The sequence below is a fragment of the Sciurus carolinensis genome, chromosome 2 (genome assembly GCF_902686445.1).
Source record: "Sciurus carolinensis chromosome 2, mSciCar1.2, whole genome shotgun sequence".
Lineage (NCBI taxonomy): Eukaryota > Metazoa > Chordata > Mammalia > Rodentia > Sciuridae > Sciurus > Sciurus carolinensis.
The window spans coordinates 146502811-146527600 of NC_062214.1; the positions used below are offsets into that span (position 1 = coordinate 146502811).

General features: G+C 35.6%; 1 protein-coding gene across 1 annotated transcript in view; it reads right to left on the reverse strand.

The window, feature by feature from the left end:
* Window positions 1-24535, reverse strand: part of Mis18bp1 (MIS18 binding protein 1) — a 43266-nt gene extending 18731 nt beyond the window's left edge. Inside the window, 11 exon segments of the mRNA XM_047542521.1 lie at window positions 2220-2377; window positions 3300-3387; window positions 6208-6338; window positions 8503-8576; window positions 12519-12664; window positions 12667-13002; window positions 13276-13344; window positions 13347-13379; window positions 17298-17429; window positions 17432-17926; window positions 24249-24535. Of these exon segments, the coding sequence (XP_047398477.1) occupies window positions 2220-2377; window positions 3300-3387; window positions 6208-6338; window positions 8503-8576; window positions 12519-12664; window positions 12667-13002; window positions 13276-13344; window positions 13347-13379; window positions 17298-17429; window positions 17432-17834 (1570 nt within the window). The 5' untranslated portion in view covers window positions 17835-17926; window positions 24249-24535.
* Window positions 24536-24790: the final 255 nt, after the last annotated feature.

Genomic DNA, 24790 nt, shown 5'->3' on the forward strand with positions numbered 1-24790 from the left:
CAGCCAATTATATTGGCCCTTGGAATGTAAGATTGTATGTTCAAACAGTTATTAGGATGGGACTTTCTTATAAAACAGCCAGTTATTTCTATGAAATATCCACCAATATCTTACTGCTTTAACTGTTCTGCAATAAAATCTGGCACCTTTCCTAAATGGATAAAATATACAAATGTGTTGCCAATACTACATAAATCTCTAAAAGTGGTGGATGTGTTTTTGGATTGATCTTCAAAAATTGCTAAAAGACAGATCTAAGAAACTAGGCAAACAATTGAGTTATTTAAAACTATTTTCAGAATACAAAATAAGATTAGGTATACAATCATTCTGATTTTGAAACTCCATGCAGTTTGGACTAGTCCCTATTGTTTGGATATTACTTTGCACTGCTGGTAACCAAGTAATAAGGATCAAATTAGAATCCAACAAATGGATTGATAGTACACTAGAAAGATAAACAATTCACATTTATATTCTAATAGTTATTTCTTATTTGATGATAATTTGGGTCCTATATATTTTAATGCTTTCTTTTAGGTTTCTATCTGTTCCCACATTCATTATATCTAGGGGCATAATTCCTTCTGTCATAAAATGATTGAGATCAAATTAAATTCTTTTAACAGCTACTTTTACAAATATCAGTGATGAGCCTTTCACTCTCCAATCTAAACAAAGGATAAAATGCCATAATGACTGTAAGCATGTCTGTGTTGCTACAACTAAATATCATACTTCTCAATGGAACTAAGAGATAATTAAGATTCATCTAATGGACATTTGACATAGCAATAATAATAGCCTGGATCTTATAAAATCACATTGCCACAACCAGGATATTCAAAAAGTAAAACTGATCTCATGGACTCTACATCTCTAGCTGATCAAATACTTCCTAAATTGAATGGTACATGTGCTATTAATTCTTTTTTGTATCATGATAATATGTTGCCATACCCTCAGAACCAAGATCCGAAACCTCAAAATAACTGCCCATCATTTGCATTTTAAAAAATATAAAAGGGGGAATATGTGAGGAGCCATTCATGTCTAGCAGAATCAGACTTGGCTGAGCCATGGGATATAGAGGTCTAAGTCCCAGACCGCTGGGGAATAGGTGGCCCTGTATGGGAGTGGCTCACCACCTAGGGATATACTAGTTCCCTAAGCAATTGGCTTCCCTAACTCCACCCCATCCTGTTCCTCACAGAAGGAGTCCCTCCTGGTCTGGGTCCCTTTACCTGTGTGACTATAAATAAAGATGGAGGTGGGGTTCTCCATCTTGTTGGAGGCCAAATCTGGTATGGCCCACCGTTCACACCCCCTTCCTTTTGAAAAGAGTATTGGCTCTTGTGTATTTATTGATTAGATAAGTTTATTAGTAATTGATTGATTTATTGCTGGCATCATCCTCAGACAGTTAACCCTTCCCTCATCCACAATGGATGTGGCTGAAACCCCCATAGAACCTACTTGCCCCTTGTTTTCTGAAACACTTTATGAAGCATATCTGCAATTCAGCTAAAATTTCTAAAAACTGCTGCTCTGAATGGAGGGGAAGGGAGATGGAGTTTAAGGTTTAAGACAAAAGAAAATATATAAATAATTGAAAGTGAGATATACTTTCAGTGATATTTTTGATTCAAAAGTAAAAAAGTCAATATCAGATGCTATAGTTCTAGGACTCCAGAACACTCAAAATGGGCTAGCAATAATAATAAGTAATATGCCTAATTTAGAGGTAATAGGTGACTTTTTGATAAAAGGAAGAGTTGAGAAGAAAGTGAAGTTATAGTGAACTTTTGCTAGGACAAGGCAAGTAAATTTAAATTATTCCTTTTTTTGTACTGGAAAGGATAAGCAAAGTTTCAAAGAGGAGGGAAGTTCCAAAGTGGGGGCAGGGAGTGGTTAGAATGAGATACAGATTCATTTATATCCAGTGTGTCAAGTTTTTGGCAGAAACAATCCTTAAGTCTTTTAAAAGTTTTATAAGTTCTGTACAGCTTAGTTATAGGTCAAGGTAAATTTGGAAGAAATGTATAAAACAGATTTTAGTAACTTTTACTCATACATATTACTTAGAAAGGGCTATAAATTAATGTTCATACATTTTTGGGGGGGGTGGCATACAAGACAGACTATATAGTTTAGCAAAAGGTTGAAATGGAATAGTCTGTCAGTTACCTCTATACCAATAGAGAAAAGACCAAACATACCCAAATTATCACTATCAAGGTCATAAGTGGTGCTGGCCTTTTGAACGGTATCTGTTTGGTTTTCTTCAGCATCATTTTTTCTTGATTTTCGTGTGTGAGAGGCAAACACTGCAGTTTTCTCTTTTCTTCTGGTCTCTTCCCTGTTCTTTTCATCAGCCCTAAAGACAACTATATTATTTTTTTCTCTAATCTTATTTCTCAAAAAATAAAGTACTAAACCCACAAATAAATGAATGAAACCCCCTCAGATAAAGCTCCCCCCTCCCAGCCAAACTGTATTTTTAATGTTACAATTTAAAATTTTCCAGATTTCCATCCCCTACTCCACAGAGAACTCAAGTGCAACATGCTGAGTCAGAGGATTCATAAAACCTAACTGCTTCCTACTGTATGCTCTTACTTCCTACTTAAGCTGATATTATAAGAAAACTATGGGGCAAATTCAATCAGTTGTCTGTTTTTGTAAATAAAGTTTACTGAAGCATAGACATGTTAACCTATTTACATACTACCTATAGCTACTTTTTTGCCAAGAAGACAGAACTGAGTGGTTGCAATAGAGACAACATATCCACACAAATACTTACCATCTGTCCCTATAAGTTATGTGTACTATGATTAACTTTAAGCTCTGTATCCCCTATGAGCACCTTAAGAACAAGAATTATTTAAATTCTTCTTTGTTTTCTTACTACCAACTACAATGTCTGCTAAGTAGCTGACAGTGAATAACTACTGAGAATTAATGAAAAGAAAAAAGGACCACGAACTTTCAGGCTAGTATTAAACACCCTTATGCCCTTCAAAGGGTAGGTGAATGAAGATGATTTCTGGAAAAATGCTGAAAGTTTTATTTCCCTTTTAGATTTATCAACATGACAGAAATTCTTACAAAGTGTTATTTTTCTCTGAAACTCTTTTGAGATCAAAGAGAACTTCAAAACTGGTACCATCCCAAAAAACAACTATATGTATGTATTGTAAAGTGCATTACATTTTATATCTAAAATGCATGCATTTATTAAATATAAGTTATACCTTAATAATATTCATTTTTAAAATCTTAAAAGAATACTTTACCTTAATTGTTCTAGAAAATTATCAATGTGTTCTTTCCAATTTTCTGGAAATCCAAACATAAATTTCCTTGTGAGAAAATATGGATATCCTATTTAAGGATAAATGACAACAACAACAATTATCTAAAAGCCTAGAATTTTAAAGAGATATCATTAATTCACTAAATCAGTCAGGAAGCATGTATTTTTGTTTATTATCTACCAAGCACTGTCATAGATACTGAGGATTCAGCAGTTAACAAGGTAGACAAAAATCCCTGACCTTGTAGAACTGGCCTTCTAGTATGTACAATTAAGCAAACCAATAAGTAAAATGTTCTGTTTGCCAGATGGTTCTGCAGGGAACGGGGATAAGGATGTTCATGGGAGAACAGCAATTTAGAAAACAGATAGTCAGGGAAGACCTTACTGAAATGCTAAGCAAAAGTCCTGAAGAACCTGAGGGAATGAGTCATGTGGCAATATGGAATTAGAATGTTAGAAGCAGAGGAAAGTGAAGGCCATGAGGCAAGAGGATACCTGGTCTGTCTGTGGAATAATAAAATCAGTGGAGTAGAAGTAATGTGAGGGGTTAGTATTAGTAGGCTACTCAAATGGACACAGTGCACGGCAGATTATAATCTGAAGCTTTGTGGTCATTTTATGGACCTGGACATTTACTTACAGTAAGATGGGAAGCTATGGAAAGACTTTGAGCAAAAGAGCTACAGGGTCTGACTTATTTTAATAAAACTGGATTAGCTGCTATTTTGAGAAGAGTCTGGAAGTATGAGTGGAGAAAGAACGAGATCAAATAAGAGGCAATTATAATAATTGAGACAAAAGGCTGAGTGTGGTGATGCACACCTGTAATCCAGTGACTTAGGAGGCTAAGGCAGGAGGATTGCAAATATGAGAACAGCCTCAGCAACTTAGCGAGGCTCTAAACAATTTAATGAAAGCCTTTCTCAAAATAAAATATAAACTGGGCTAGGGATGTAGTTTGGTGGCTGAGCACCCCTGGGTTCAATCCCCAGTATTAAAACAAACAAAAAACTGAGACAAAAGATGAGGTAGGTCCAGATTACAGTGGTGCAGCAGAGGTCTGTGTTTTAAAGTTCTTTTCGAGATACTGCCAACAGGATGTACTGATACACTAGATGTGGGTATGAGAGAAACTAAAAGATTTAAAAATGCCTCCAAGGAGCTGGGCATGATGGCATATGCCTCAGGAGGTTGAGACGAGGACTTCAGGTTCCAGTTCAGTTTCAGCAACTCAGTGAGACCCTACCTTAAAAGAAAAATAAATTTAAAAGTGCCGGAATGTAGCTCAGTAACAGAGCACCCCAGGGCTTAATCCCTAGTATTCTCCTATCCCAAAAAATGACTCCAAGGATTTTGCAAGTCAGTAGAAGCATGGAAAAAGGGGGAAGACTATAGGCCAAGCAAATTTAAGGAAGATTGGATGTTACATTTGAGGTAATTATAAACATCCCAATGGAGATATCAAATAGATGAACTGGACCCTTAGGGGAGATCTTGGTTTGAAATATAACATTGGGGGCTGGGGTGGTAGCTCAGTGTAGACTGTTTGCCTAGATGTGTGAGTCATTTGGTTTGAGTCTCAGAACTGCACATAAATAAAATAAAGGTACACTGGAAACTAAAAAAAATAATAATAAAAATAAAAATAAAAAAAAGAATTGTAACACTGGCATTTGTCATTTCAAGCCTAAACGGAATCAGCACATAAAGGAGTGGAGAAAGACTCCTAAGTTACCCTATTACTTAGAGGCAAAGAAGAGAGAAATACTCAAATAAATTAAGGAGGAACAGGCAGTGAGGGAACGTGAAAACTGAAATATTGTTTTCCAGAAGCCAAATAAAAAAAGTATCTCAAGGAAGTAGGTAGATTAACTCTATTAAGTGTATACTGGATCTAGCAATGCAGAGGCCACTGGTGACTTTGATATAGGTGTTTTGGAGAAGAATCGGGGGTTAAGGCATAATTAAATAGTTCAAGAAAAAAAAAGGGAGAGAACTCAAGAGAAATCAGATATAGTAAATATAGACAATCTTCTGAGAGTTGTTTTTATGTAAACGAGAGCAGTGGCTGAAAGAAGTATGCTTAAAAGAGCTGTGTTTTGTTTTGTTTTTGAAACAGCAGAAGAGAAAATTACTGGAGTGATTTCCTCAAGTAGAAGAATAAAAATGGGAGCTAGTATATAAATGGAAAGACTGACATATACAGGAACCTGGATAGTACATTCACAATGAAAGAACATATAGATATAAAAAGGTAAGTAAATGTGGTGGGGAAATTCTCTTCCGAATGTTCCCATTGTTCAGGTGCTCCCCTCTTATTCTATCCTGTTACCTGAGAAAGTATGAGGGAGAAGGCAGTGGAGATTTCCAAAAACATGAAATAGTAATCAGGAAGGATGGGAGAGTAAATAAAAATTAGGGAAATACAGTAGAATGCCAAGCAGCACAAGGGCCCACTAAAGAACTGGACTATAACTTGTTGCTGGTAAGCATAAATTTAAAGTAGACTATTTGGGTATGTTTTTCCACCTATAGTCAGCTATATGCAAGGAACATGCAGCAAATTAGATTATACCAGGACTGGGGTTATGTCAGCTAGGTTCAACAGATGGAAACCAAGGAGTTCAGTTATATTCTTATAAAGCAGTTCCTTATAAATAAGAGTATTTCACTTAAATTTTTTAAATCACGAAACTTAAACTGTGAATAACAATGATGAAATTCAACAAAAATGATAATTCTTATGCAAATTTACACAATCTGATCAACTGTTTTAATTTACTCATAATTTTAAAAACGCATACACACATGTATCACTGTTAGCAATGTGGTTAATTGCTTCACTTATTAAAATAATTTATTAATTAACAATGATACTGATTTACCTGCTTCTTTCATGGAAATCTTGTCTATTAATCCTTTTAATATATAAATGTTGCCTGATAAAGTCCTAACTTCATTGTGCTTAATCCGCTCTATAATTACATTACTGTGCCAATATATGTTAGTCATGTCTCTAAAAGAAAAAAATAACTTAGTGAAGGCCAGAATATTCACATTTTACCAGGAGTCATAATATACATATAGAAGTCTACAAATTTCTAATAGAAAGCAGTAATCTGCACTCTGGCTATAGCAACAATAGCAATATTGTTAATCAAATTACAAAATATTTGCGTCACAAACACTGCAGCAAAACTTAACTGCTACACTAATGTGGTCCTTGAGTACTGTGACTAAACCATGTCCCTGATATAAAATACATCATTAGCATGGAAGCAGAGCTTTCTCTAAATAAGTTGTGCAGGTAATATTTGCAGCTTCAGCTTAACTGATACTAAGCTTCCAAAGAACATTTTCCGTGATTCTCTCCCTCAGATTTCAATTTATTTTGACTTTTGTGCAGAAATGTAGTTTGTTTGTTTTTTAAGTTGTGGTCTTGCTATTTTGTCCAGGCTGGCCTGAACTTGTGATCCTCTTCCTTCACCTCCCAAATAACTAGGATTATTACAGGTGTCCATCACCAGGCTAGGCGCAGAAACATATCAGAACCATCTAATCTTGTGTGTGTGTGTGTGTGTGTGTGTGTGTGTGTGTGTGTATGTGTGTGTGTGTTTCCCCACAGTATATAACCAAATGTTTTTACCTTTCATTTTGGAAAAGTACTAAAAAAGAAATTCCAGTTGGAAAAAAACCAAACTATCCAAATCATTGGCCCAAAAATCTACTCTTCATATTTCTTTAAATGAAGCTAAGAATAAATATAAAATAGAACAAATTAAGAAGATATATTAGATGAATGTTGAACATTCTCTCATTCATCAGATAATAACATATATTTACAAACATAATAAGCAAGGAAGTTCTTTTAATCCAGTCAAATGGATTATATATTATACCCTAATACAGTATTCTCTTCTTGCATTCTTTTTTGCTTTATTTAACAAAGTTTTAAATAATACTCTAAAATCACTCTCCTTTAGTATTTTAATATTAACTCATTTAATTCTTAAAATGACCTACAGGACTGGGTGTGGTGGCTCACACCTGAAATCCCGGAGGCTGAGGCAGGATAGCATGTTCGAGGCTATCCTGGGCAACACAGCAAGACCACATCTTAAAAATAAAAATGAAATGACAGTAAGACCCTGTCTCAAAATAAAAATTAAATAATGAAAAGGCTGGAGATATAGCTCAGTGATAGAATGCCCCTGGGTTCAATCCTCTGTACTGCCGAAAAAAAATAAAAAGGTAATAATATATTCTCATTGTACAGATAAAGAAACTGAGTCTGAAAGAGGATAAGTAACTTACCTAAGTAATTCTGGTATAAACATCAACAATGGGATTCCTACAAAGACAATCTAGGCTACATCTTGGATATTAAGAAAATGGGCACAAGGCAAGCAAAGTGAATAATGAAGATCTTATACACTTAACTTTATAAACTTCCATGTACATACCTTAAATACTGATATCATATACTGTTTTATCAAAAAATCTGTGTTATCACTGAGAATAGGTTTTGAAAATAAAAAATATTAAAGGATCATATATGACTAAGCAGATAATACCAGTCTACTTACTAGAACCTCAGAAAAAAATAAAGCACCATATCAATTTGAGCTGTTGCTATTTAAAGAACAACTTAAAACAGGAAAAAATAAGAAAACTGGTGGCAATCAACATGGCGAGTATTTTCATAGTCATTGTATATTTTTGTCTTTATAATCTTATATGAAAGTTTTTATAGCTTTATAGAAAGATATCATTTTTCTCTTTTTTTCTTTTTGGTACTAGAGACTGAACCCAGGGATGGTTTGCCACTAAGTTATATCTCCAGCTCCTTTTATTACTTTGATACAAGATGTCACTAAGTTGCGTAGGGACTAAGTCATGAAGTTAGTCTGGAACCTGCAGTCCTCCTGCATCAATCTCCCAGATCATTGGGATTACAGGCATGTACCACTGTGCCTGGTTTCTCTTGTATTACTTTTTAACTTTTTAAAGACAACTGTCGTCTTCTTCTTCTTCTTCTTTTTTTTTTTTGTGGTGCGCGGGATATGAACCCAGGGCCTTGTGCTTCCAAGGCAAGCACTCTATCAACTGAACTATATCCCCAGCCCAAGAAAACTGTCTTCTTACATTTTATTACAAAAATATTTAAATGTTATACTTACATCAGTTTTCCTTCTACACATATAGCAGTATTATTATTGATGATTTTAATCATCCATTCTTGAAGCTGGATTACCTAATCAAATATTAAGCAAAGAACATATTACTTGTTCTACTTGCAGCATAAACGTTACAACTTAAATTACAAGAAAAAACTCATCTAAGTAATCCTAGCAATTCCTTATACCCATCAGTGTAAGAATGTTAATCTATTTTAAATAGTAATTGTTAAAATTCTTATGTATGATGATCAGAAAATATTAAGAGACTAAACTGACGTTGCACAGCATAGCTTATCCTACAATCCAGAAGCAATTGTATTTCAAATATTCTTATATCAAATATCTTAACCGCTGTGGGGTGCGAAATCAGGGAAAATCCCAAGGTATACACTAAAACACCAATTCTCACAAAGAACCCAATAACTTGGAAGGAAAAAGAGTTGTGTCGTACACCATAACCCTTGACCCTAAATCAATTAAAGCATTTTTTTTGTAAAGTTGATTTAGAGTTGCATTTCAGTTTTCTATAAACTCTGGTGACTGCTAGTAATATACATTTAATAGCATTCTATTTCAAAGCAAAAGTATTTGAATAGGTCAGAAAACTCATTTTTATTTAGTGTGGGTAAAATCTCATTCAAGTGGAAAACTTCCTATGAACATCTGTGCAAAAAACTGTTTATATTTCTACCAATGTAAGATTGAACTCTCTGATGAGAACAAAAGCCAAAATTAATAGGATAACTAATTTGAACCATCATATACATTACATGAAATTATAAATTTACATATAAAGACAAATTCTCTAGTGTTGGTTTTATACTGTATCAGGAAAAGATGTTAAACTGGGAAGATGGTCTTTGTTATTGCTCAATTATGTTCATTTTAAATATTATAGGTAAGACCTGGAAAGGGACAGTAAAGAACATTCCTTTTTTTCCTATTCCCCACATCTGCAACCACCTGAGATACATCGAAGCATCAGTCAGATGGAGATAATATTACAGTAAAAATGAATACTAACAGTGTTCCAAGTACTTTAGGTGATATCTTTACAACAAGAAGAGGCAGGTATTATAACCTTCATTTTACAGATACAGAAAGTATAAAATCTAGTTAAATAACTTACCCATGTTAAACACATCTAATTAGAAGCACAGAAAGGTCACAAATCTGGGAATTCTGCTCTACAATCCTATACTACAATGCTTAAATAAAGCATCAAAATGCCCATTTACTACTTATTCAGTAAATATTTATTGAGTTCTACATACTGTTCTAGACAGTTGGGATTCAGCAAAAAACAAAATGATGCCCTCATATAGTGCGTATGTGTGTGTGGTGTGTTTAGGGGAGATGGAGGGAAGAGGCACATAAGGTAGTGGTATCCAAACAGACAAATAAAGATTAAGATGTCAGCAGATAATAATTACAGGTAGAAATAAGTTTAAGGGATGAGATAAATGGAATGTTTCTTCAGGTATGATAGTTAAGGAAGGTCTTGGAGCACGGAATTGAACAAAGTGACGAATGAGCTACATGAACAACTGTAAGATTTTTCTAAGCAAAGGACAAGTGTCAAGATCCTCATAGGTGGCACAGAAAGCACAGTAACTTGAAGGGAGTAAACAAAAGGAAAAAGAGGTGATGGTGGAGATCTTTCTCTAGGATCATAATGTGGAGTGCTATAAATCACAGTGAAGGCTTAGGAGCTTTTTCTTGGGATGCTGTTATGAGATAAAGAGTTGAGTGTTATAACCTACAATGATTATAAAATGATGGACCCAGGGATCTACATGGGGTAAATAGGTAAATGAGGACCTGAACATAGATGGACTAAAGGTTATCTTAGTGAGGTCAAAGTATTGATGGTAAGGTTTAGAGGAAGAATACTGGAGGCAGAATGATCCTGAACAATAGAAACTGATAGTGAGACAGAGGGATGCTTCGAAGTGAGAATTTACTGTATGTACTAGTAATAACAAAGTAAGAATAGAGAGAAAAAGTTAAAAAGGTCACTAAAGATGAAGAAATCTGCCAGTTACTCAGGAAGCTGAAAAAGGAGGATTACACATTTGAGGTCAGCCTCAGAAACTTAGTGAGACCCTGTCTCAAAGCAAAAAATAAAAAAAGAATGGGGATATAGCTCAGGGGGAAAGTGCCCTGAATTACATTCCTAGTACCAGGAATAAAAAGAGTAATGATGAAATCAAGCGGAAGAGAGTTGTTAGTAAGAGTCATATTTTGGTTAGAGCAAGGTTAAGAAATGTTCACAGAAAATAAACAACACGGGCTGGGGTTGTGGCTCAGTGGTAGAGCACTTGCCTAGCATGTGTGAGGCACTGGGTTCGATCCTCAGCATCACATAAAAACAATAAATAAATTGGCTAAAAAAATTTTTAAAAGAAAATAGACAATACAACATTTTGCTGATGACATTTCGAGGTCAAGAGGGCACAATGCAATATTTCAAGAACTGAGGATGAGATTGGGCAGAATTAGGGGATATATAGAACTATACTATGAGTCATGGGAGGCTTGGTCTTCTTGTAACAGATAAGCAGCACTGCAGACAGAAAGGAATTGGTACTATGGAATCTCTTAGAATAGCTGTCTTCAGACTGTTTTTGCTCAACTCACTTTACTTTCTTTTGGTACTGGGGATTTACTTCAGTGCATGTAAAACCTGAGCCATATCCCCAGTTCTTTTTATTTTTTAAGAGAGAGTCTTACTCAGTTACCTGCAGCCTTGCTAAACTGCTGAGGCTGGCTTTGCATTCAGGATCTTCCTGCCTCAGCCTCCTGAATTGCTGGGATTACAGGCGAGTGCTATCATGCCTGGCCACTTCACACATTTTTGTCAACAACATGTTTCGTTATAAGTTTAAGTATTTGCAAATAATGCATTTCTGGTGAATATATTGAAATATAAAACTGCAATTATTATATCACTCTTTAAAATTAAGATGAGCTGGGTGCAGTGGCACATGCCTGTAAACCCAGAGGCTCAGGCAGGAAGACTACAAGTTTAATGCCATCTTCAGCAACTTAGTGAAATCCTAAGCAACTCAGTAAGACCCTGTCTCTAAATAAAATATAAAAAAAGGCTGAGATGTAGCTCAGTGGTTAAAATCCCTTGGGGTCAATTACTGATACTCCTCCAAAAAATAAGTAAAATTAAGATGAAATTTGAATACCATTTCAATTTGATACCCACAATCACCTATTTTAAAATAAATGGGCAAACTTGTATCTTTCTTTTTAAACTTGTATTTCCATTTCACTTCCTTCAGAGAATTTATCCTAATGTAACAGTTTGATGTTCTTAAGAAGTCTTTTATGGATCACCCTACATCAGTAAATCTTGAAATCTTTAGATGCTATAATTCCTTTCTTTTTCAAATATTCTGTTTGTACCCCAAAATCAGGGGAAAAAAATTAAGAGCAGGAATGAATTCAGCGTTCATCCTTAAAGCCCTTAAGTAAATTGTTGAAGAATGTGCAACTAGAAGTTGAATTATATTAGTTATGCATAAGAAAAACAGAGAAATATAAACATTAACACCTGGGTCTTCTTACTTTCAGTTCACGTTCTTTTTATCATACCACACTGTTGCTACAGTAAATAATAATATAAAATGAAAATAGGCATGAGAGTTCAACTTCTTTAAAAAAGGGGAAAAGAGGGGTGGGAGGGGTGGGGGGAAAATAACAGAATGAATCAAACAGCATTACCTTATGTAAATGTACGATTATACAAATGGTATGCCGTTACTCCATGTATAAACAGAAACAACATGTATCCCATTTGTTTACAATAAAAATAAATTTAAAAAAATAAATTAAAAAAAAAAAAAGAAAGAAAGGGGAGTAACAGAGCTGGGGGTAGCTCAGTTGTAGGATGCTTGCCTAGCATGCACAAGGCCCTGGGTTCCATCCCTAGAATCACAAACAAACATAAAACACAGCTAAGAATGAGTGGTACAAACAAATATCTGCCTTAAAAAATTTCCTACCTTATTTTTTTTAACTTCATTTGTAATAGTTTTAATTATACTCGAAGGAGAAAGCTTTGAAATATTTCTTTTTGAATTCCGAGGTATTGTTATATGACATCTTGGACTTGCAAGTACAATTTTACATGTATCTTTCATGGAACCTGAAGAGTAGTCTTTCTAGACACTGACTTTTCATTTTGTTCCTCAATTTCTCCTTGTGAAGTCCCTTCTGTTGTCACCTCAGTATCAGAAACCAGTAATTGACTACTATTTTTAATAGGAACATAATTAGTATTAAGAGTCTTAACATTAGAATTTTGGAGTTTTTCATAAGTAGAATCATTGTCTTCTAAAACAAATGTGTCCTTTTTGGATGTGGTGGTTCCAATTGTATTCTCTTTTGAGTGAAGAATTTGTTTTGTCAATTGAGCTCTAATTAATGCCTTGTTTGAGACTTCTGCAGCTGAAACATTTTCTTGTTCTTGGTTTAGAATTGGAAGTTCTGCAAAAAAATCACAAAACTTAAAGAAGAATCATATGAAATTAAAAGAAAGAAATAACAATTTAAAACTCTTTTATATTAAAAAGAAGTCTTCAAATTAGGAATGTACCTCCCTTCTACCCAGTGTTTCTTTGATGACCTCTAGATTGTATAATCCAACCCTTTGTCCATGGCCAATACTTATTGCTTACGATAGGAAAAATAATTATCAAGAACACCTAGCAATACATTGAGCTAACAAACTAAAAACAGACAAAATAACCAACAGTTTACCATAAGTTAAATTGCATAGTTGTGCTTTCTTTTCCTTTTGGTCTTGACTCTTTTGTTTGACGGAAGAATATTTGATGATTCTAGAGGAACTTCTTGGACTGAGACTGATATTGTTTTAAAAAAGAAGTTAAATTATATTAGTTACACATAAGAAAAAAAATGCATGTTTAAAATCTTGAAATAAAGTCATTTAGGTTTAATAATGATCAGACCAGTACAATGTATTTTTGCAATATGAGTCATACAAAATTTTCCCTTTATTATTTTCTCATGCCTTTATTTCATTCTTTATACATATATAATGCTGAGAAAAAAACTTAAAAATTTCTCTAAGGTATAATCCGCCTGAAGTAGACAAAAGTATACTATTAGCCTTTTGTGAGTATCCTGTAGACAAAAGTATACTATTAACCTTCCGTGAGGATACAGGAGATGGCAAGGCTCAGGGTATGGCCTCCAGGAGCCCTGGTTCAGGCACCTAGGACAGGCTTGACCTCCATATAGCAACACACATCAGCCTACAGCATCTACACTGAACCTCAAGGTCCCATGTGGCTGGGCCTAAGCCCTGCTTGGAGAATCTGACTAAAAGGCAGATGGACAGTCCCACACAGTGGCCTGCAAGCTGATCCACATCTCCAGCCAAGAACTTTGGGAGTAAAGAAGACAGGGAGCAAATAATATACTACTAGACTCAGAAAACTGAAATCTGGAATTAAATTCTGGTGTTGCCACAAATTGGGTGTTAAGATTACACATGAAGTACCATCCAGCCTTGAAGTTTCTACTTCTGTTTGCTATAAATTTCGTGAGACACTTTTTTTGTGTGTGCTGGGGATTGAACCCAGGGCCTTGTACATGCGAGACAAGCACTCTACCAACTGAGCTATATCCCCAACCTGTTTGCTATAAATTTCTAGAACATGAAAGAACAGTTGAAGAGTGGTAACTTATTCTTTAAAAAATCAACATGTTGAAAACCTAATCACAGCAGACTTAACTAAAATTTAAATACCTTTGAATTCTCTTCTGTAGGCCTTCAGAGGCACAGAAGTCTATCACCTAGACAAATAAGTACTACTAGCATTGCTTACACTTTATTCTGATTTACATCCTAGATCTTTAATATTTCTTATAAATAGAAATGAACTGCTTTCACCCATAAAGGGGATGATTATAGACTTAAATTTGTGCTAGAGAAAGAAAACCTGAATTATTTTATGTTTGATATCAAATATTATACTTGAAAAAATAGGTAATGACTATGCTTTAATAGGACTTATGAATCTTAATATAAAGAATTTATTATAATGATGTCATAAAAGGAAGTGACTAGTTTGTTTCTTTAACTCATTCCATTGGAATGGCAGGGCAACATATTTAAGACAAGTGGGTAGTTTGATTAAATAATATATGTTGTAGAACATGGGTTCTTTATTTTTTGGTTTCTAAGGTTCATGCAGGAGCTACAAAATGTTTCTAAAATTACTTACAAAATTTGTGTGCATTTTCTGGTGAAAGGGTTATCAGAGTCTCAAAACAGACACATACTTCTTCCTTTCTCAGATTCTGTATTGTATGTATATGAAACGTTTTCCCTTTTCTCTTAGGCTACATAAGAAATAGATTATTTTGTGTGGTCCTCTACCTCTACTCCGAACTCCCTGTTAGAAAATGTTACTGTTTTTGAGATCGACTTTACAATCTATTGTGTAGTGGTTAAGAGAATGGGCTCTTTGCCAGTTCTATTTAATAAGACTGCTAAATGCACATCTATCCATGGTGTTTACTGAAAAGATTAAATGAGAGAACACTTGTAAAATTGTTCTTTATCAATTACTGAAATTCCTCAAAACCTGTTTCATGTGCTCCAATTTCTGACATTTTCTGTCTTTTCAGGTCATTCTCTCAAATCCACTGACTATCCCAACAAGACTTTCCTGATCTCCTTCAGATGTTCTTTTTCTTGAATCAGTTTAAATTTCATGGCTGACTGTGGTTATACCTCTGTACTCATCCTCAATTCTTGTCCTTCTGTCATTCATTTACTTGGCAAAACTATAACCCAGATAAAATTTAACTCCCTGCCTATCCACACCAGCATCTATGAAGTTAAACAGGGCTAGAGGAAAACTTACAACCATATTTACTGGTTCCACTTCAACTTCATGCCCACAAATCTCAAATAGCTCTTTAATGTTACCCAGAAACTCAAGTTTAAGCCTAGATAATTAACTATTCCCCACTCCTATACTATCCAAACTTCCACCTCCTCAAACTTCAATACTGTATCCCATACTCACTCTCAGTTGATGATCTTACTTCTTATTTCAGACTATGTGTGAAGTTTTACAATGACCCACCAGTATCTGTATTTATATACTGCTTTTGTTCTTGTTAACTATTGGTGAGTGTACCAGCTAAGGTCAAATTGCTACTTATGCATTAGATTCTATTTCCTTTTAACTATTCAAGGACATCAAACAAGCAATCTGATCATCGCTTCCCACTGAATTATTCACAAAAGCATATAAAATACTGTTATTTCACCAAATATTAAAAACTACATAAATTCTTTAACAATTCTCATTATTTCTTTGCTCTCATCAGAAATACTTATCTATGGTCACCATGTCTACTTTCTTTACTTAATTCTCTCTTGAACCCTTTCGTAACATTTTTACTCCTTCCATTCCACCAAAACTGCCCTCATTCAAGTCACCAGTGACCTCCACATCGCTAAATCCAAGGACCAAATCTCAGTCTACTTGACCTATTAGCTGAGTCAGACACGGTTTATGACTCCTTCCATTTTTGAGCATTTTGTGCTCTCAGTTTCTTCAGCTTCATTCTCCAGGTTCTCATTCTTCCTGATCATCTTTCTCAGGGGCCTTCTACTCTTTAACTTCTAAATGTTGGAATACCACAGGGCTCAGCCCTTGAACATTTCTTCTTTCTACACTTAACGCTTTTATTTAATCTCACAGCTTTAAATATTATTTGGTGCTAATAATTCCCAAATGAACTTCTCTTCCCTGTATTACTTTCTTAAATTCCACCTATAATTTTCTAACAGTCTAACTGACATATACACTTAGATTTCTAATAGACATATCAAAATTAACCTGACCAAAAAATAACAAACTCCTTATACCATTCTTCCTTCAATCTACAACAATTCAGTTAAATTATCCTTCCAGTTGGTCAGGCTAAAACCCAAAACCCCAAAACCAGCCTGGAATTATTCTCTATAATGCCTTTTCTCTTTTACATTCTACACCCAACCTATGAGCCAAGTCTGTTGTTTCTACCTTCAAAATATATCCAGACTCTAACCACTTTTTAATTTAACCACTCCTACCATCTGGACCAAGTTGGTACTATCTGCCACATGCATTATTGTAGTTTTTCTATTTCAAATCAACAGCCAGAGTGATATTTCAAAAACATAAGGTAGATCTTGCCATTCCTCTGCTCAAAGCCTTCCAATGGCTCCTTATTTTGCTCTCAGTAAAAAATAAGCCTTTACATTTTTTTTAATCTATTAAGTTCTACATTATCTGACCCTCTCTTATCATACAGTCTTATTTCATAACACAATAACTTTATAGTTTGTCCCTGAATTTTTCAGGCATGCTCCTATTTGAGGGCATTTATATCAGCTGTTATGTAGGTGTCTGGATCATCCTTCTCCATTTCCCAAAATATCTATCACTTCCTTCAGTTTTTGGGCTCAACTGCCATCTCACTGATGCTTACTCTGACCACTCCACTGAAAATTACATCTTCCAACTCTCCCCATCACTTTACTCTGCTTTTCCTTTCTGTTCTTCTTTCTACGTTTCCTCTTCAATTATACTATAAAAAGTACTCTTTTAATTTACCTGAATGTGGGCTATGCTCACAGAGGCAGAGATTTTGGTGCATTTTGCTCATTGATGTATCCCAAGCACCTAAGTTATCTGACACATTAAAACACTTAGGACTTTATAGCTTTTTAACCAACACATAATAAAACTAACCTCTTAGTGAATCGTTATCTGATAAGAATGATTTGTTTTCCTTTTCTTCATAGAGGTAGGTATGCTGCAATAGTCTTTTCTCATCTTTGTTAGGAGTAAAGATTTTATGATTTTCACTTTTTGGTGGTTCCACAAACCACTGTTTCTTGATGCTTGTTCTTGCTTATCACGCAGTACTTTTTCTTTCATTCTTTGAAATATTTTTCCTGGTGATTCATAGTTTGCTTTACTTTTTAATCTATCCTTGTTGGGCTTGATAGCACTGATGTTAAGAAAACTGTTAGAGGTAGTAGCCTCTGTTAGCATGGTAGACTGAAATATATTTTTATTGTTAGAAGTTGTCATTTCTAGAGACTGCTTCTTTTTATGGTCATTCAATTTTAAAGAGGAGTTCTGATATTTGACCAAATCTTTTATAGGAGTAAGTGTGCCTGAAGGAATGTTGTCAAAAAAGATTGCATCCAGGGGCATACTTCTTTTTTGAGATGTCTCTGAAGACAAATGAATTCCTGGATGTTTTAAAGGTGTTGTAATCATCTTGATAAGGACAGTAGCAAAAAATTTCTCTAACAGAGAATCCAATCAAGCACAATTTTCAGGACAGAATGTCAGCAGGGGTCCAGAGAAACCTGTAGTTCAATGGGAAAACAATTATCATCATGCTTTGGTACAGAAAGTTTTTTTTATTTGCTTTCCATAACAATATCCTAATTAAAAGGATCAACTGTTCATGAAAACACTAGATAATCTATATAGCTCACAAATCAGACTAGGATTTTATTTATTTATTTTGTTAAAGTCTCATTTCTATTATTTTTCAATAGGTAAGCAATTTAATCTTTAATTTTACTTCTTTACGAAAAGCAGTATTCACCAAACAATAGCTCTACTGAGTTTTGATGTTTTTGAAATTTATTTGAATATGAAGTTTTAGATGTTTCAATCTAATATATTCATCAAAAAGGAATGACATCTTTCAGTATTATATTGTCATAAAAGACTAAGTTTCACAAATGTGGCATTTCCCTTAATGCAATTAAATTTTAAGGCAGCACATAAAATGTTCAAAAAAAAAAAAAAAATGAAAATTCTATTCAATTATTTAAGTAATCTCCAATCCTGACTTTTATGCTCCAGAACACTTAAACTGAGGTCTTAATTGAAAACATTCAAATAGAAAGTAAATTATATTTATTTTAATTTTTTGAAAAAAAGGAATGCTATTTAGAATTTTTGGAGAAAATTATGTACTTGAACATACCAGTTCTTAAACTTGTTTTACACTTGATCTTAGTCAAAAGGCCAAGAAGCAATCAGACTTTTTAAATTTTGCTTCTTATATATAAATTTTATTTCCCATACCTAGAAATTAAGATTCTAGGTGAGAAACCACAAGTTGCATATAGTAATTCTTGGAAAAATAAATAAGATATTTCAATCCAAGGGGCCTGGAACTTACTAATCAAGATTTATAGCATCTCTTACTACTGAATTTATAACTATTACACTATTTTTTTACATCATCTAATTATAAAAAGCCTATCAGAGAAAATAATAATGCAATCAGATCAAAAAGACATCAAGTATGTCTATCTACAGAAACTTCTATGTTAAATAATCAATTTAAAAATTCATATTCAAAATATTTTATCCAATACTTTATGACTGAAAGGGGAAATAAAAGAAAGTATTACTCAATAATAATAGCTATTATTAGGGTATCTTGGAAGTCTGGTCCTGTGACAGAAAAACTATTGTAATTGTTTCACAAAATTCACATTAATGAATATATTTTTATGTCTGTCAATGTGCTAGGTGTCAGAAGGTGAGTGTTGGGAGTTATAATAATCATTATTGTTCACCTTAAACAGTATCAATAAGAAAGTACTATTTCTCATAACCAAAAATGTTTATGGACAAATGCAGGGGAAAATGGCAAAGTGTGTTCAAGATTTCCCAGTCTCAATTCCTCAAACCCTATGAAATGCCTAACAGGAAGCAGAAATTGCAAACAAACTAATTGCACTGAAAATGGGCCCATTCTGTACTGACATAAAGAACTGCTTTAATTTAAAGGCTGATAATTATGTGCACATTGAAAGGCTCAGAGTTTCTCCCAACAACCTACCCTCACCCCAACCAATTCGAACAAGTAGCAGGATGAAGGTGAACAAGCAAGATTCTGACAAAATCCTCAAATTCTACTCTCCCCACAAAAGACACAAGAAGTTCCTCTAGGAATCGTTTTTTTCCTACTATGTAATAGCAATACTAAAGAAGCTAAACATATGCCAGTGGTTTTGGTGTAGTTAGTGGATGAGAAGATGTTGGGGAAGGAGTCACCTAGGATTTTTTCTGACCATAAAGTCTCTGCAGAATACATATAGAAGAAAAACAAACCAATGGATATAGGTTACCCAAGAAAGATCTGAAGCCCCACTCCCCTCCTAGTTAAAAGAGCAAAACAAAGAAAACAAATCATTAATTATTAATGCTCAGCTTTTGATGAAACAGAGGTTAGAAAATGAGAAACTATAAAGAACTCAACAGCAAAAAACAAAAGAATAATCCTGTTTAAAAATGGGCAAGAGATGGGCTGGAGTTGTGGCTCAGTGGTAGAGTGTCTGCCCAACATGTGTGAGGCACTAGATTCGATTCTCAGCACTACATATAAGTAAATGAATAAAATAAAGATCTATCAAAGTCTAAAAAATTTTTTTTTACAAAAATGGGCAAAAGTCCCTAATAAATATTTCTCAAAAGACATTAAAAAGTTAACAGGTACTTGAAAAAGTACTCAAAACATTTCTAATCATCAGGGAAATGCAAATCAAAAACACATTGAGATACCACCTCACTCTAGTTAGAATGGCTATTATCTATAAAATACAAAAGAAAACAACTGTTGGCAAGGATGTGGAGAAAAGGGAACCCTTCCACACTGTTGTAATGTAAATTAGTATAACTGTTGCTGAGAACAGTATGAAGTTTTCTCAAAAAATTAAAAATAGTTATCATATGATCCAATAATCCCCATGGCAGAGAAATCTGTACACTCTTGTTCGCTGAAGACTATTCACAATAACCAAGACTTGGAAAAAAAAAAAAAAAAATAACCAAGACTTGGAAACAACCTAAATGCCCAATAACAGAGCGATGGATAAAGAAAATGTGGTACAACTACAAAATGAAATACTATCCAGCTATAAAAGAATGATATCTTGTCATCTGAGACAACATGGATGAAGCTGGATAAAATTATGTTAAGTGACACAAACCCCATACAGAAAGACAAGTACTGAATGAGCTTACTCATGTAGAATCTGTAAAAAGCTGACATTATAATAGTAGAGGATAGAAAGGTAGTTACCAGAGAATGGGAAGGGAGTTGGGAAAGAGGAGATGAGATGGGAATGGGGGAAGAGGGAATACAAGGAGAAGGGGAAGGAAAGACAGTCAAGGGGCACAGAGTTACAATTAGGAGGAATAAGTTCTGAAGTTTTATTGCTAAGACATATTTTTAAAAATAGCTAGAAGAAAGTTTTTGTTCTCACCACAAAGAAATGACAAAATTTGTGAGGTGACAGATATACTAATTACCCTGATATACAATGTATACATGTATTGAAACATAAAACTATAGCCAACAAATATACACAAAGTATCAATAAAAACAAGAAAAAGAATCACAGAAATTAAACTGGAAGTGGAGGAGAATAAGGGAGTATAAATAGGTGGAAAATAAAAAAAACAGCTAAAAAACAGAAATGAAACGAGAAGATGAAATTATAAAGTAAGCTATAAAGAAACTGAAGGAGGACATTGGTAATTCAACAAGCACATAAATGGAATCCCTAAAGAAAAGCAAAACAATGGAAATGAACAAATAGTGCAAGTCAATTTTCCTGAAATAAAAAGCAACTTGACATACTTGAGTAGCAAGGAAAGTTGACAAAAAAGTCACTGCCAAGACATATATGTGAAGTTATGTCGAAATAATACCTCTTCAAAAAATAAATAACTGCATCCTTCAAGTGAAGCAAAGAATAGAACATAATAGACTGGATCTAATAGAATGGAAATTTTTAGGGGACAGACAGATGAGGATGGTGTAAACACAAGGTTAAGAGACTAATTCTATAAAATGGACCAACTGTGCTGACCCTCATATGCTTTCTTTGCCAAAAAGCACAAAAAGCAATTTACATGCAGTCCTGCCTGGCTAAGTGGACAGGGTATGTCACACTCCTCAGCAAACTACCTGTTATCTGCAAGGAAATGCAGGCAAGAAATAACCTTGGTAAGAGGAACCCAAGTTACTTTGAAGGAAGAAACTTTTGTGACCCTGTTCACAGACTAGATTCCGGGAGGATAATTCCTCCTAACATAAAACTTGTAAAAATGATTAAGAATCCAATTAGACAGCTCAGCATGGGTCAAGGGAACCTAGAATTGTCATGGCAATAGATATGTAAAAGTCTGATGTCACTCTGCTGTTGGTGGAAAGTCAAGAGGTAGACCTGGGGAGACTCTATGGAAAATTCTCCAGGATCCACAATAAAAATCCAGTGCAGGAGAGGTACATTGTCCCTCTCCTCTATGAGAGGTCCCACTTTTTCTCTCCCTTTGCCTTTTCCTATCCTTTCAATAAAACTTATGCCTGTTACTCTGAGAGACATCTCTGAAATTGTTCTGACTTGATTGCAAGAAATGGAGTTTGAAAAGAAGGTCTTCATGCTACTTCAGTTTCTTGGAAGGCCCCAGCTCTGTAACAGAAATCACTACTGAGAAAAAGTTTTTCTACATAAGATCCTTCTCAGACTAGAGAAGGTGAATTCTAAAATGGTATACTTCTGTTTTCTTTAATTGCTTATGGCTGTTTGGAAAATCTATTTTTTTTTTTTTTTTTAATGTGGTGCTGGGGATCGAACCCAGTGCCTCACACATGGGAGGCAAGCACTCTACCACTGAGCCACAACCCCGGCCCTGGAAAATCTATTTTAGAAACTGACAAATGCTGATGTAGTAGGGAAAAAAGTGCTCTTTATTCATCACAAAGACTCAGTAGCTGGAAAACCATATTTATGAAATGGTGGGCAATAAATAGTATATGTAAAGAATTAAGGTTAAACTACTCTAATTGTGTGTATGATACTGAATGCTACTCCTCCCCAAAATAAAGTTCTTCTGGGGTTTACTGCAGTGGTAGCTGTAGTAAAAATTACTATAATGGAATGGGTTGAAAATCCCAGAATACACTAACCAAAACTGGGAGATGGAGTTAGGGAAACAAATTAAGTTAATGGGCAAATAAACGTGTGTGGATATGGCAAAGGGCTTAGCATATAAGACAAAGGGGTAATATACATGACATTCAATGAGATCAATGAATCAATTTTAAATAATAATCAACATGGAAAATGGCCAAAGTACATGAAAGGCAATTCACAGAAGAAATTTAAAAAGCCAATAAATGAGTCATCCAACACCCTATTTTACTAATAAATGAAGAGATGCAAATTAAAATGTTTTACTTATCAGATTGGTAAAGATCAATTTCAAAATATAGGTCTGTATAACACTAATATTGAAATTCTTCTAAATTATTTTCCCCACAGAAACATCTACATAAGAATGCAAATACATTAGTGTTAATACTAATATATATTAATAATAGTCAATATCTACTTAATAGTATTTACATCATGCCTGTCACTAAATAAACTTACTGCAACTCTTATGAGGTAAGCACTGTTATTGTGACCAGCTGGAATAAGGTGATTAAGTGGTGTGCCCAAGTTTACACTTATCAGTGGTGGAGAAAGAGCAGGAACCAAGTCTACTCGACTTCAAAGCCTAAGTTTTACAGCAGCAGGCAATAAAAGCTACCACCATACAATGACCTTCACTGCAGTACCAAGGAAATCAAAAACAACCTAAACGTCCACCAACACTGGACAAAATAAACTTCAAAATAAAATCTTAAAAATTTAATTCCATCTATCCAATAACAACAAAAAAAAATAATGTATGTACTAATATGCAAGCTTCTAGGAAATTCTAAATTAAAAAAAGGAAGCATATCAGGACGTATGGTTTCATTTCTTAAAAAAATAAACACATATTAAGCATAAACATTGGGGGAGAATTTGGAAGAAAAAGTAATAAACTGTAAACCGTTTATTTTTCAAGAGTAGGATGAGGGCTGGGGATATAGCTCAGTTGGTAGAGTGCTTGCCTCGCATGCACAAGGCCCTGGGTTCAATCCCCAGCACCACCACCGGGGGGGAAAAAAAAAAAGAGTAGGATGAAGAGGCCTTCCATTAGCATTTGAAAATGTTTGCAACCAACATGTAATTTCTTTAGAAGAAACAAACTGGATGGGCTTGCTTCTGTAATTTCAGACTTGGGAGGTTGATACTGGCGGAACCCAAGTTTACAGCCAGTCTCAGCAAATGCGACAACCTAAGCAACTTAGTGAGAACCTGTCTTAAGGGGGGGGGGCGGGGGGGAATGGAAAAAGGGCTAGGGATGTGGCTCAGTGGCAAAGCTCCCCTGGGTTCAACCCCCAATACCCTTCCCCCCATCACACACAAAAAAAACTGGATGGTCCGTTATTTCTATGTCCCTTTGAGTCCTGGTCCCACGGTGAAGAGTGGGGCACCGAGGGGAAACAATTTTCCTACCTGATAATTATTCTAACCTAAGATTCTTTCCCTAGAATTGATTTTTGAGCAGAGGAGTTGTGCGCTCGCCATCCAAATGAATGCGTGTTCTGCCCCGGACAACCGCAGCAGAGAGGCGACAAGCGAGTGTGCGCAGTCGTGAAACCTCTGCCGGAGCCAGAAGGATACAAAAGCCCGCGTGGGCCCCGAAGGCGGAGGGGGCGGCCGCACCGGAGGCGGCGGCTCGCGCGGCGGGAGGCCAGGGCAGCGGGGCCGGGGCTCGTACCTTGGGTGAAGGGCCCGGCAGGGCGAGAGTGCCGCAGTCCCAGCTGGGCTCGGCGCCGAGGGCACCCAGCGCCCCCGGTCCGCAGCAGCGCGGCGCGAAGCGACGCTCACCTCCCACTCACAACAGTCTAGGATTTCAAATCTGAAAGGCCCGCCCTCCAGCTAGCCCGGGATTGGCACGCTCAGGAATTGCATCACCGTGCGTCTCGCAGGGACTCAACCCGCTGCCACGAGGACCACACTGTGTTCATAAGATGGGTGTTACCCCAGGCTGCCGCGGCACGGGGCGCGCGCCCTGCGCAGAGTTAGGTTCGTCTTTATAGGGCGCGCGCTCACCCCGTATTCCGCCGCTGCTCGGATAATGCTCCTCCTCCGAAGGGCCGACGCCAGACAACGCGGGCGCGCTCCGCAAAGGCCGTCACTAAGTTTGGCCCTTCCCGGCCACCCGCCTCCCTGCTCCTGCACCGCCCCACTCGCTAGGTGCCTTCGTTATCCATTCCTTCCGTCTCGGAGGAACCCGGCTCGCCAAGTGGATTTGAGATA